The following is a 14,611-nucleotide window of genomic DNA, read 5'->3' as shown; positions in this document are numbered from 1 at the left end:
CTGGAATCACTTCCAAATTCAAAAAGTCTTGATAAATATTTTAAAGTAAATTGTTTTGAAAGATGTATTCAGTTTTTTAAATCTATATGTTTTGAATTAAAGTATGGTACAAATACTCTTCTATTAATAAGTACTGGCATACTTCAACGCATGTGTGATCTTATTGATGTGGGTACTTCCTCCAGCAATTTAGCTTGCAATCCATCAATCCCTTCTCAACTAGTACAATCTAGTCTAGCCTCGCCCTCTTTCCCCCCATTTATCTTTTGCAGGGTATATACTCACTGTGGGAGAGGCATTTTTCTTAACATTGCCTGGGTACAACTGGAATTCACGAGCTGTAGCTATTTAAATTCCTTCTATGCCTCTTTTTGGATGATACATTTAATATGACTGTTATCCCATGCTTCATTGGTAATAATGCAAAAATAATTTTATAATATTATGCATTTTCAATTGCTTTTTGGGTGACCTGCTTTTTCTTCTTTTTGGAGGGGAAAGGCAAGACAATTAAAGTTAGATGACTTGCCTAAAGTCAAACAAGTGACTGGGGTCAGATCCTCCTGACTCTAGGGCCAGTGCTCTATGCACTTCATCACCTAGCTGCCCCTCTATATCTTCTTCTTTGGTAACTGTAGTATTTCATACTCCTTATGGGTTAAATATGAGAATATCGATATTAAAAGGATCAGACTTTCTGTGGAGAAACTTGGGGTTATTAAAAGCACAACTCAATTTCCCAAGTACAGCCTAGCTTTGCTTTCTTCCTCCTATTCAATTCTGGGTCCAAATTACTGGGCATCTGCAATGACTGTTCATGATGCTTGTATTGATGCTTATATTTTGTGGACTGTTGAACTAATTGCATCTTGCAGTCTGAATAGTAGGTTTTCTTCATTCACTTAGGGCTTTTTTTCTGATAGTACAAACCCTTTGAAGAAACTACAGATTGAATTTAGAATGCAGTCAATACAATGTCACCTCCAAAGAGGTGTATCTTAAAATATCTCATAGTCTAAAGAAAATCTGTTTTTCATTTGGACACTGTTGGACATCTTCCAGAACAGTGGCAAACATTAAATAAACGTACTCAGAAAACTGACAAATAAAGTTAGTTTTATTGTTGCATTTTTTCCAAGACTCTTCTCTGATGTTGATATATGCATGAGACCAGTTTGTTAGAAGAAAAACATTTGTATTGACAGATTTATTTTATGATCAACCAACTATAAGCACGGTGTGAATGTGTAATCTCTACACCATTCACTAATAGTACTTGTGTCAGGAATTGAACTGTTTTAGAATATCATTTGTAAAAATAATTCTCTTCTTAGACTTTATCAAGGTTGTCCTCAAAACATATACAGATAGATAATTTTCACACATATTTGTAGATATGAGAAATTAGATAAAGTTTATGAGCTAGTCATATTTTCTTCATCAATTTTTTCCTTAGCAGGAAAAGCATCTGCATTTTTTTTTACCCAGAGTTGGTACTCTTTATTTCAGTTGTCTTGAGAATTAATCTCTCAAGAATTTCAAACCTGTCACTTTCAGTTCCACAGGATCACTTTTTGTGTATTCACCTGTTCTTCCTCTTTGTCTCCTTAAGTGACATTTCTACATTTAAAATTTTGATATTATAGAATCCAATCATGATGATTCCAGTATTACTAATAGAAAAAGAAGATTTTACTATGGAAATCCTGAAATATTTCTCCGATTTTTTTCTCTACTTCTTTCATAGTTATTTTTACATTCTCTTGGGACAATGTGCCTTAATAGATTCTGCCAGCTGGCTTTCTGTCCATATCTTTTTTTTATGTCCCTGTTTTATGAGGGTTTTTATCTATGCTTTTGGTGCATATGATAGTATTGCATAATATCTTCTATTGTAAGATTTTACAAATGAGTTCATATTTTAAGCTGATGTTTCCCTAAATTGCTATATCTCTTCATTGAGCAAGGAGATCAATGAATATTTGCTAATTTCAGGGCTTTTTAAAAATCTTCTTACTGTGATGATTGATTTATATTAGTTAAATTTCCATAGGAAATCATAATTATGGCAGTGATTTTTTTATTTGCCGTTTTTATTATTAACAGCTTCAGATTGAGTTGGAACTGATTTAATTGCATTAAATTTTTATTTTTTTTGTTCAGTCATTTTCAGTCATGTCACATTCTCTGTGACCTCATTTGGGGTTTTCTGATACTGGAATGGTTTGCCATTTCCTTTTCCTCATTTTATAAATGAAGAAACTCAGAGAAACAGGGTTAAATGACCTACAGGAAGGGTTAAATGATCTAAGTCATATAGGTAGGAAGTGTCTGAGGCTGGATTTGAACTCAGAAAGATGAGTCTTCCCGGCTCCAGACCTGGTACTCCTTCCATTGTACCTCCTAGCCATCCAGTATTTTAAATCTAACTTGGTATTAATTTTGAGTTTTGTTCTAAGAAGTGGGTGGTTTGATTATATGCAGAGAGTATATCTGGAAATCAGGACCCTCAATCTATAAGAATTTATTAAGTATTGTAAACCAAGGGTTAGATAAGATACTAGTAATTAAAAAGCTGACAGCCTCTGTCCTTTAAGGAGCTATTGGGAAAAGCAACATATGCATACACATAAGTATATACAAAGCAAATGAAAAGTAATTCAGCAGGGCTTTGGGGTGTTACTAGCAGGTGGGGGATTAGGAAAGGCCTCATAACAGGGATGGGATCTTGAGTGATCTGAATTTTAAAAGGAGCTGGAAAGTCTAAGAAGTAGGAGACAGGAAGAAGTGTATACTAGGCCTAAAGGATAACTTGTTAAAAGAGAAAAGAAAGAATATTCTCTGGTGAAAAGGCAAAGCAGGTAAGTGTTACTGGAAACTAGAGTGTTATAAAGGGAATGATATTCTGGACCACATGTAGCTCAGGCCTATGAGTGATTCAAGTTTGGGATTCAATGAGACATTCACGAACCATAAAATCATTTAAAAAGCAATGTTATTTAGGGTAATATGTGAAAGGATACAATTCAGATAAAACATCATTTCCTTTGACTTCTGCATTCTCCATAGCAATAGCCATCCTTTGATCAGAAAGGCATCTCCACAGTGCAGAGGGAATATGCCAAAATTTCTGACACCAGCTCCCTATAGGTTAAACCTTTTATGCTTCAGGCAACAAAAAAGCTAAACCAATGATAACCTCAAGAACGAACTCCCTATCCCCTTCAGGAGAAATCGGCTCAGCCTAACTAAGACAGGCACCACTCCTACCACAAATATGTAATGTGCTGGAAAGGTCAGCAGGAGCCAGATTATGAAAAACTAAATTCCAGATGGAAGGGTTTGTACTTTAACATAGCATCCCTATAAACAGAATGGGAACTTTTTTGAGCCTTGGGGTGATTTGGTGAGACTTGTGCTTCAAGGCTATCCATTTGGAAGCTTTGTTTACAGGAGAGAGTCTTAAGGCAGAAAAACTAAGGAAGAGGCACTTGCACTAGTATAGATGCGATTTAATGAGGGCCTAACCTGGGGAGGTGGATGTAAGTAGAGAAAAGGTGCGGGCATGAGATAAAGTGCAGAGATAGTCAGAAAAAGTGGATAGCTATTTAAATTGAGGGTAAGGAAGAATTCGGGCTAACTCGGATATTTAAAACGAGGGTGAGTGGAAGGTGGTAGTGTCCGTAAAACAGAGAAATTAGGACAAGGAATGAGTTTGGAGGGAAATATGGATTTTATTTGGGAAATGTTGAGTTTCAGATGCACAAGAAATCCATTTGGAAATATTCATTAGTCAGTTGGTGATGCTCATGAGAGAGGGCTTGATACATAGATCTAGAGTCATTTTCAAATAGAAAATAATTGAACCCATGGGAGCATATGAGATCAGTGAAAAGAAATCACTCCCACATTGGTTACCAGTCATTTCCTGCCTCTTATGATATAGTCATTTCATTTTAAATTGTGTATTTGGTATTTACTATGTCTAGCACCACTGCCTCACTTACTGAAGAAAACATTCATGTTATATAACACTGAGGCTTCTGTTCAGTCTATAAACCTTTGAATTCTTTCATTTTGGAATACTGAGTCGTATTTTTCACTGTCCTTCCTTATGCCTTCCTACCTTTTTATTGAAGTCACAAAAGTATTAAAGCACATGCTTATTTAATTTACAGAATCACACAGAGTTCTTTGCATTATTTCTCTCCCTCCTTATCCTATGCAACAGATGTAGGAGTATATGCTACCATAATCTTCATGGTAATAGGGTGGAAAATTCTTGTCATAAGAAGTGCAAGATAAGTTGACAGTGCCCCATGTAATTATATTTCTTATTTTCTCTGGACACATGATAAAATCAAATTCAACAACGTTTTTGTTTGTTTTCTTCTCCAAGGAGAAGCTTAGCTGCAATTTCCTTTAATCTTATCATTTTATTTATACGAAGAACATTGTTCCTGATATTTAATTCCTACCATTGTATATCCACTCATTGATCATTTGATAAAAATTTTTAATTGAGCATCCCAACGATTAATTCAATTTACCTCAAATACATCTGGCATTTGATCGACTGCTTATCCCAACCCCATTTTATCCCCTTACCCCCTTATAATCAATTGCCAAATCCTTTTTGTATGATCTCATCTATATTCACCTGGAAAACATTTGCAGAACTTTGCAACAAAATATTAAAAGCTAAATAAATAAAGCAAGAAAGAGGCATAAACCATATATTTTAAACGTGTTTAACTTTTTTTAAAGTAAGTTCTTTTAAATACCATTGCTTTTATCCCTACAGTGTGTGTGTGTGTGTGTGTATGTGTTTCAAAGTTGTGTTTCATATTATGGAGATGGAAATATAAGTTACTTCAGGGAAGTTTTTGCTTTTAACTTCCACTTCTTCCTTGTTTTTAATTGCTTTAGATTCTATTTGTTGTGGAAGGGTTAATCCATTAGGTTACATTTGCTACAGAGATTCCAGAGCCCAGAAGGTTATGCCAGTTTTCCTCTTTGTTTTGCAGTATTTCCTTTTGTTCATGCCAGGAATTCAGTTTGGATGGCCCTTTCACATAACTTGCCTGGGGGGTCTAATTAATAGCTCTGAGCTTCAGTTACATTCAAATGGCCAGGTTTGATATACTGTCCTTATGTATGACAATTGCTACCTTTCAGGATAATTGTTTGTTAGTCCTGTGACACTTCTCCATATTGATTGATTTTTCACAAAGTTGTGGGGTTTGTGCTTACTTTCAGTGTGTCACTTAGACCCAAATGAGAGATTTAGAGCCCTCAGAGTTACAGATGTGTGTTTGTTTTGCTGCCATCGGTTTTCCTGTCTGGGGAATTCCAAAGCTTAGAGTTTTATGTTTGCTATTTTTTTAAGTCTTTAGTTTTACCTGAAAGTGATTGTTTAACATGTTGAATTTTTAACTTTGTTTTAATCTGCCAGATTTGGAAATTCTGGAGTGTACTGTATTACCCAAATCTTGGTTATACTAACCATCTGCAGATTTCGTGAGTTGTTAGGAAAACATGGTCTTCATTTCTGCTGTTTGCTTTATAATTTGCCAACTGCAAATCTCAGACATTCATCTCTGAATTCTTACCAGGTTGGGAAAAAAGACACAAATGTTCATTTCTTTTTTATGTTTTGAAAATCTATCCTGACTGTGTACTTGCAATTCCAGAGAGAGAAAGAGAAAGACAGAGAGAAAGGGAGAGAGAGGGAGAGAGAGGGAGGGAGGGAGAGAGGGAGAGAGAGAGAGAGAGAAAGAGAGAGAGAGAGAGAGAGAGAGAGAGAGAGAGAGAGAGAGAGAGAGAGAGAGAGAGAGAGATTGAGAGAATCACATCCTTAAAAGTCCCCTATGAAAATTTATGTCAAGTATTTTGAACTCTTGCTTTTTTCTCTAATGACTATTAGCTGTTTTCTTTACTCAACTGGTTCATTTCTTTATATATTGGTCTATATGACTGTATACAGTTGTGTAACTTTAAACAAAATTGTGCAACAACAACAAAATTGAAACTGAACATGACTTTCAGTAAGAAATATGGGAAGACTACCTTTTATATGTCTCACTTCTTTGAAGGTGAAACACTATTTTAATTCATAGAGATAAATGCGCTTTGTTTCATACATATGTGATTCTGAAAACAATAATAGTAAAGTATGTTGTAATTTATCCATTAATAATCATAATTGGAGACATACAATGAAAAGCTGCTTTTTAAAACAAATTCCCTATTGAACTCATAGGCAGAGTAGTTTGATACATTTATGCCAGCATCCCCAAAGAAGCAAGCACCTAGTTCACTTGGGATTAGTGAATTAAAAGATTTTTTTCATATTTTTCAGATGTCCAGCAGCCTGATATTTATTTTAAACTCCCTGGTTTCAGAAGAGGTACTAAGTCCTGAAAGAAAAATTTATCTTGAATATTATTAATTTTTTGAAGAAGTATGTAGCCTTCAAATTACTCATGTAGGAATTTTGACTTCTTTTTTTTCAAAGCAGCACAATAAAGTGTTCATAATAGCTCAGAAAAGACACAAATTCTTATATTCTTTGTTAGCTGCCTAGCACAAATGAGGATTCAGTAAGTTAAGGAAGAAAGAGACCCTACCTTGGGGACAGGACAGATGGGGAGGAGCAGGAGGAGCTGTGTCTATGCCTCACAGGGCTGCCACAGAGATGACTAATTCAACTCTGTTCACTATGAAAAAAAAAATCCTAAGCGTAGTTAAATGCTAGAAATACAAAAAAGAAGGGGGGATGATTCTGCCTTCAAGGAACTTATATTTTAATGGAGTGATAACATGTGAATAACTAGATACATTCCATGTAATCGCAGAGTTGTTAAGACTTCAAAAGGGAAAGACATTAGCAGCTGGGGGGTGGGGGGAGAGTTGGTAATGTTTTCTGTAGAAGGTGGGATTTGATCTGAGTCTTGAAAGAAGCCATGAAAACTAAAAGGAAGAGGTCAAGAGTCAGAGCATTCCAGGTGTCAGGTACAGCTAGTATAAAAGCACTAACACGGGAGATGAAATGTCATGTTTAAGGTTCTACAAGCAGACAATGATGGGGGGGGGGCATAAAGTATGTAGAGGAAATTAACATATAAGGTAACTGAAAAGGTGGAAAGAGGCTAGGCACTGAAAGTTTTAAACTCCAAACAAAAGAGTAGCCACCATAGGGAGCTATTAGAGCTCACTGATTAGGACCTATGATTTAGGGGGGAAAAATCACCTTGCCATCTGGGTGGAGGATAGAAGGCAGTGTGGAGAAATAATTGCAATAATCAGTTATCCAGAGCAGAGGTGATCAGAGCCAGAATTTGAGTTGTGACTGTGTACGTGGAGAGAAGGGGAATAGTATAAGAAAAATGATGTGGGCATAAAAATGACAAGATTTGGCAGCAAATTGTATATGTTGAGTAAGTACAAGTTGAGAAATTCAGCATGGTGCTGAACTTTCAAAACTTGATGACTGGGATAACTGTTATGTCCTCAACAGTAATAGGAAATTTCAGAAAAGGGGAGGACTTTGTTAATAATGAGTCCTGGATATGTTGAGGTTGAGATATTCACTGGTGTCCTTATAATAATTAGAGCAGCCCAAAAGTTTTAATTATATTATTAGGAACATTAGAATGTTGTTAGGAATATTAGAGTGCCTTTTCATCAACACAGTTCCTACTGATAGAACCAAAAGCTTTATGAGCAAACAGAGCTAACGGACCCCATAGTTGAAAGTAGAAGGGAGGAAAGTAACTTATTACATGTTCAAAGTTACTACTTAATGTTTCACAGTCTGCTCGGTACAGATAAGAATATTTATAAAGTGCTGAGAGATCCTTGAAAATGATGGTATACAGCCTAACCCCAGTGCAACAGATGAACCTTGAACTGTGACCCAAAGGTCAAAAGACACAACATAAAAGATCATTGTATGACAGTACTTGAGCTTCTCTGTATGCCTAGGCCAGATTTATGTAGGTTTACATTTGCTGAAAGAGAAGGAACTTTTTAAGCATTTAAGATATATTATTACCTTTAGCCTCTGCGAATCAAAAGGTGAGTCAGTGATTGATGGAAAGATGCTGTAATCCTAAATCAATTAAAGGGGTGAGTAAAACTTCTTAATATGTAATATGAGCCAAATCAGATGACTTGGAGGCATTAAAAAGATTCTGAATGAATACCTAGGGGTCAGGCTTGTTTACCTTGCAGCTCTTTTGTTTACTGTTGGTGGTATCTTCTTGTCCCCACAAAGTCAAATCTTCTGGCATTCTGTCAACAAAAAAGACAGTGATAAATAGAGTGGAGACATACAGAAGTGGCCAGTCACTAAATAGCTGTTAATTTTGGCATCTCCATAATCAATCCATTATAGTAGTGTGAACTAGTAAGCTCTTTAAAACTTCACAGAAGTAGGCAGGAAGGTGACAGTTCAGTACAAAACTGGTTGCCTCTCACTGCTGTGGGCTCAAAGTTTGATAGGGAAGTCATGAGGAAGGGCAAACAGAAGTAGAGGGGGCCTAAGTTATGGTCAACAGAGTTGGTCAACTGACACTACTTTACAAGAGAAATATAACTCCCTGTGAACTGAACTTTGGCCTTAGAGGTCAGGCTTCTGGATATGTCTAAGAGTTACCATTCAGTCATTAAACACGTATAATCCATTCCTGAGAATCGTTACACCAGAAACTACACTTGTTTCCCATCTGACAGCTGGTAGCTTTCATCTTTGTCCTGCAATTTTAGTTGATTTTTTTCCCTTTTCTTTTCCCAAGGGTGAAGGAAGATAAAAGGGCTGGGGTGGTACACGGGTATACGAACAGAAATATTTAAGGGGTCTTTGTTCAATGAAGCATATTGATATTTGTTAAACTTTCAAAATTAAAAGTATTCAAATTAGATTCATTTATAAATAAAAAACATCAATGGAATATTTACTGCTATTTTGGGTACTAAATAAATACTGACTTATGGTCATAGGGTCATTTACTTGGAGCCGTAAAGGACCTTCGAAGGTATCAAGTTCAGTTCTCTTATTTTATAGATGATGAAAGTGAAGACAAAGAGGCTAAGTTATTTTCCCAGAACCACACAGATAGTCATTGTCTAAGGCAGGATTTGAATTCTCCTTCTTGACTCCACTGTTAGTACCTATTTACAAACAGAAAAGGGGCATTTGGAAAGAAACCTTTTTTATGATCAATATTTTTTAATGACTTTTTAAAAATGTGACTACTTTTATGATAAACATGTCATTTGTAAACATTCAAGGGATGTAAATGAAATGAACTGTGTTTTATATTAATGTTAGTATCCTTATGTATTTTCTTGCACACCCTCAATCTTTTCTTTTTCACATTTGTTCATGTGTACTTTCTCAAAAAAAATTCTTGCAAGGTGCACATGAAAACACACATAAATTCATACACACACGCCACATTCAAATGCATAGCTCACATGTCCCAAAAGATAGCACATTTTAAGCTATTAAACTATTAAGCTATTAAAGCTTATTAAAATTGAGGTTTTGGGGTACCAGATAGATAGATAGATAGATAGTTATAGCTATAGCTATATACAACATTCTATTTTAGAAATTTTTCTTTATATGGAGCTTAATTAATTATGCCTCTCTGTAAACTTTACCCACTATTCTAAGACAAAACCCTCCTCTTCAAATCAAATCTTTCCAAATGGTAATGATAGTATTTATGTATCTATCTTTCTTTTCTATCTGAACATATGGATACATTCATATATTTGATATGATATACAAGGATATTATATATATGATATATTCACATTATGTTATATGTATACATATTCACATGTATAACCATATATGAATATGTAACCATATACATATCTATGTGTGCATATACCTATGTGTATGTATATGCACATAGCTGAAGGACAGTCTGTAGTTAATATCATGAATATTTGGAAAGGCTTGATTTGAGGAAGAGGCTTTTGTCTCAGTTTAGTGGGTGAAAATTGCAGAGAGGCATGTTGAAGTTCTACACTGAGAATGAAAAAGTTTACTTATAGTGCTCCAAAAACAGGGATATAAAATTTCAGTTTCTCTATAACTCTGAAAAGATTTTTCTTTGCATGTTTATATGTGAATGTGTATACATATACATGTGCATATCCATTTTTTAAACAACAGAAAATCTTCAGATTTCTGCTGCTTCTTAAATTTTGAAATTTTTTTCTCAAGTGTGTTTGATTGTGAATTATACAAAGAGACTGGCATTTTCCTGGTTATTCCCACTTGAGATTTGACAAAAACTTTCTGTCTGAAGCAGGTTCCACTAAGGTCTATCTAGAGATAGAAGAAATTGCACAGGGTTTATCCTACGGAGACATTCATGGCTTCATTAACGTGCAAGTCACATGGACAAAAATAGTTTACTCATTGTTATTCTAGTGAATGACTTCCAATTATTTACCCAAAGCATAGTACCTTCAACATTTTTCCATATTAAATCAGGAAATGGAGAAATCATTCCAATTACATCTTTATACAGATTTTAAGTAACAAATCAATGCTTTTTAGACCAAATTGTTGATTGCCATAACTAGAGTGCTTACTTAATTTATTTTTTTAAAAGGCGTTCAATAGCTTCATTCACATATAGTATTCAAGGAATCATAATAAAACAATAAGCAAATATCCAGTAAAATGATTTGTTGTTTCCAAAATGTATTTTTAAAATTCCTTAAAATGCCTATTAAGTTAAAGCAAGATAGTACATTTAAAAAGGACTATGTATTCAAGTGTCTCTAAGGAAGCACAATTCTAAATAATATTTAGTTACCATTATCCAGAGTCAGACACAACCAAAATAACCAAACAAGAACAACAACATAGATCTCTTCTGAGACATTACATTCTACCAGTTTAGGTTTCTTGCCTTTCATCATGATAAAATCATTTTATTGTTGAGTAACTGAGCTATTTCTTTTAGCAGCTCTCCTATATTTTGAGTTTTCTCAGTCCAAGAAGTAAATGTATAGATTCAATACTTTTAGATAATCTGTAACAGATAAGAACTTGGAAAGACACGTTTTCAGATAGAAATGGCATCATCTTTTGGATAACCTTTCCCCCATTTTCTTTCTTTTTTTTTTTCTAGAATGATGTGGGAGGGCAACGTAGTTTGATAAACAAATGGACAACTTTTCTCAAGGCCAGATTGATTTGCTCAATTCCTGGCAATGATGGAGCGGACACTCATTTTGATGAGCTTCGTAAGTCATATGGATTTGCTTTTTCTCTGTCTTATTACTTTTTACCCTTCCAAAATAATATGCCTAATTAGAGCAACAAGTTCCATATTTTCTTTCCAGATGACTCATTCTCTATTCTACAAGTAACTGATATTTCCTACTCAGCAATATGCACATGTGCAACATGTATTGCCACCAAAGAAATGCCTTTTATTTGTTTTATGGGGTAAATCATCACCCAGTTTCTGAAAAGCATTTTCTTTGGTTTCTGTGTGAGTCACCACAGAGTTAGAGAAGAGAAAGGGTGATAACTTAGCAAAGGTGCTGAAATGACCTTAAACTAACATTAAGCCAAGCTGACTATTCCCGTGGTAGAGTAGCAGTTAAGCCCAGTCATTTTTACTCCTTGGATTCAGGGGTCTTCAACTGAGGATTCAGAGAAGCTTAATATTAGTTCTCCACCCACTTTTGCTCTTTCCCCTTCCCCAAATTGATCTCAAAATGCTTGCTTGGCTGTGCATTTCATCCAATATCAAGTTCGTAACCTCCAACAATTGAGTAGAATTATGAGTTGAGATAACAGTAAAATACCATTCCCTAGTGACCACACTTTTAACAGTGTAGTAGTGATGAGCTTCCTTGAATTAAATTTAAGATGTGCCATTTAAAAACAAAAAGCATTCTATATATTTTTGAAATGATGCAAAATTTCAGAAAATTCTTTAAAAGGTTAAAGAAAATAAATTTCCAGTGGGGTGCTGAGTATTTTTTTAAAGGGATTGGTAGGTCAAATAAGTTTGGAAACCTCTGATCTAGGTGACCTATAGGTCCCTTTTAGCATTAAATCTATGATCCCGTGAACTTTGTCTTACTTGATTACAACATTGACCAAGAATGTTTAGTTTCTGTTATGTACCTTCATATGGTACATACTATAAGGCATCTCCAAAGTCTAAGTCCATTTTAAGGTTTAGAACCTTTTAAACTCTAAAAATGGACTCAGACTTAATGGATTTCTTGTAATGTATTCACCCATGCACAGCTTTTTAAATATTTGGAAGGCATATTGCTTGCATGTTTTTATATGGTAACTATTAGATTATTGTTAAAACTATGCTCATACCAAATTTGTTACATTAACTATTTTTAGGATGACAGTAGAATGCTATATTGGATGACTAAATCATTCATATATGTTTCACTTGTGAAGAGAGTTATTGCTTAGTACTTGATTGCAATGATTTTATACACACACATATATGCGTGTATTTGTATCTGCCAGTTTTTAATTTTTTTGCATATTCCTAACTAAAAAATATCTCTGAAGTTTTGATATTTTTAACAAATTTGAAAGTAAACCTACTAAATCTTGGAAATATTTTTCCCATTTATAGAGGATATTTTTTTACTTCCCACAAAAGATGAAAGGAACCCTGTTGTATATGGAGTCTTTACTACAACCAGGTATGTTCCAAGTAGTGTTTCTTCTTAATTATATTTTATAAAGTGCAGTGGTAACTTTTGCTCTGTTTTCCTTTTCTGTCCCCACTAGTACTTTATACCTACCCAGTGAGGTAGGTTGGGTATTTATTTTTATAGTAGTGTAAAATTTCATTTCATAGTAGCATAAAATGATGCACTATTTAATATAAAATGTAGTTTAAGTGAGCTGATCAGTCGATTAATTAATGGCGACAATGAAGTTAGAACCAAGGTCTTCTGACTTTCAGTCTTGTGGATTTTCCACTAGATAGTGCTGGGCCTTGAGTCCCCTGAGTTTAATTCTCACATCAGAAATTTTGTGAATATATGACCCTGAGCAAGTCACTTAACCTCCCTTTACCTCAATTTCCACAACTGTAAAATGGGTATAAAACAGAGTTGTGGAATTCAAATGAGATAATATTTGTGAAACACATGGCACAGTGCCTGGCACACAGGTGTTATATAAATACTTATTCCCTTCCCCTCTTCCTACCAATCAGAGCACAGTATTAGGGGTTTTTACCTTCATCCTGACATTTGTGACCTTCTGAAAGATTATATTGTCCTATGTGTTTTATGTTACTTTTGCTACTAGTTAGCTCAGTCATTTTGAAATGCTTTATTCTGTGCATATTAATCACTCCTTGCCAATCTTTAATTATTTTCTTGGATAATATTTTGTTTTCCTGAAATGCTTTGCTATCAATTGCTTGACATATTTTATTATTATATGAATTAAGATTTTTTTACACATATCCCTCCTCAACATATTGTCACATATTGCACTTTTTTCAGGTATAGCATTATAAATTCTGGCAATTTCATAAACAAAGTAAAATATATGTGACAGATTAACATTGGAAACAAGGTCAAAACACAATTATTTGCAGATGGTGTGATAGTGTATCCAAAAAATCGAAATGTTTCAACCGAAAGATTAATGGAGACAGTCAATTAGTTTAACAAAATCATACAACAAAGATTAATTCTAAGAAAGTTTACATTCCTGTTACTAAGAGATTTTTTTTAATCATAAAACTAAACCCTACTTGTAATAGAAAGGAAAGTCATAAAATATTTGTGTAGAGTAGCTAAATCAAAGGAAAATCTAGATAATTGGTAAGGTATTGAATATTTATACGTGAGTCAAATCAATATAAGAATATGACAATTCTCATCAAACTAATCTCTATGTTGAATGCAATGCCAAGTGATTTCTTCAAAAACTGTATAAATAATAATGCAATATACGTGAAAAACACAAAATAAAACAACAAATAGTGAACACTTTGGAGCCTTGCATTCACTTTGGTTTTCAGTAAAATTTATAATTGAGAAAATGGCCCACTATAGAATATTGTTTTGGGAAGTCTTTTTCCCCGTGTACATTCACCAAGGATATCCTTCACAAATACATTGATCTTTTTCATAAAAAAAAAAAATATTTTAGAGTTTGAAAGAAGGGATATGAGTTGGCAGATGTTAATATCTTCTCAGTCATCTATATTTAGTAATAATAAGCTTCAAGATTTTTTTAAAAGCTTTTGAAACTGTTCCTTAATGCTCTTTTTTTTTTTGGAGGGGGTATGTTTTGAATGTTTTATTTTTTCAAATTACAAGTAAAATTTTTTAACATTCTTTTTCTGCTTTTGAATTTCAAATGCACTCTCTCTGCCCCTTTTCATTGAGAAGACAAGCAATTTGATATAGGTTATATAAGTGCAGTGATGCAAGACATATTTCCATATTTGTCATGTTGTAAACAAAAATACAAACCTATAAAAAAGCAAGAAAAATGTTGAATGTTTAAAAAAAGATGCTTCAATCTGCATTCAGACTCCACTAGTTCTTTCTCTGGAGGTAGAATACA

At 34.2% G+C, this 14,611-nt stretch overlaps 1 protein-coding gene across 1 annotated transcript in view; it reads left to right on the top strand.

Moving 5' to 3' along the window:
• The window catches only part of SEMA3D (semaphorin 3D), a 244,030-nt gene that overhangs the window by 176,799 nt on the left and 52,620 nt on the right, over window positions 1–14,611 (top strand). The window contains exons 9-10 of the mRNA XM_072653228.1: window positions 11,163–11,277; window positions 12,651–12,720. Coding sequence (XP_072509329.1) covers window positions 11,163–11,277; window positions 12,651–12,720 — 185 coding nt within the window. The remainder of the gene's footprint in view (window positions 1–11,162; window positions 11,278–12,650; window positions 12,721–14,611) is intronic.

The sequence above is a fragment of the Notamacropus eugenii genome, chromosome 3 (genome assembly GCF_028372415.1).
Source record: "Notamacropus eugenii isolate mMacEug1 chromosome 3, mMacEug1.pri_v2, whole genome shotgun sequence".
NCBI classification, from domain to species: domain Eukaryota; kingdom Metazoa; phylum Chordata; class Mammalia; order Diprotodontia; family Macropodidae; genus Notamacropus; species Notamacropus eugenii.
This window is presented reverse-complemented; position numbering and strand designations above follow the sequence as displayed.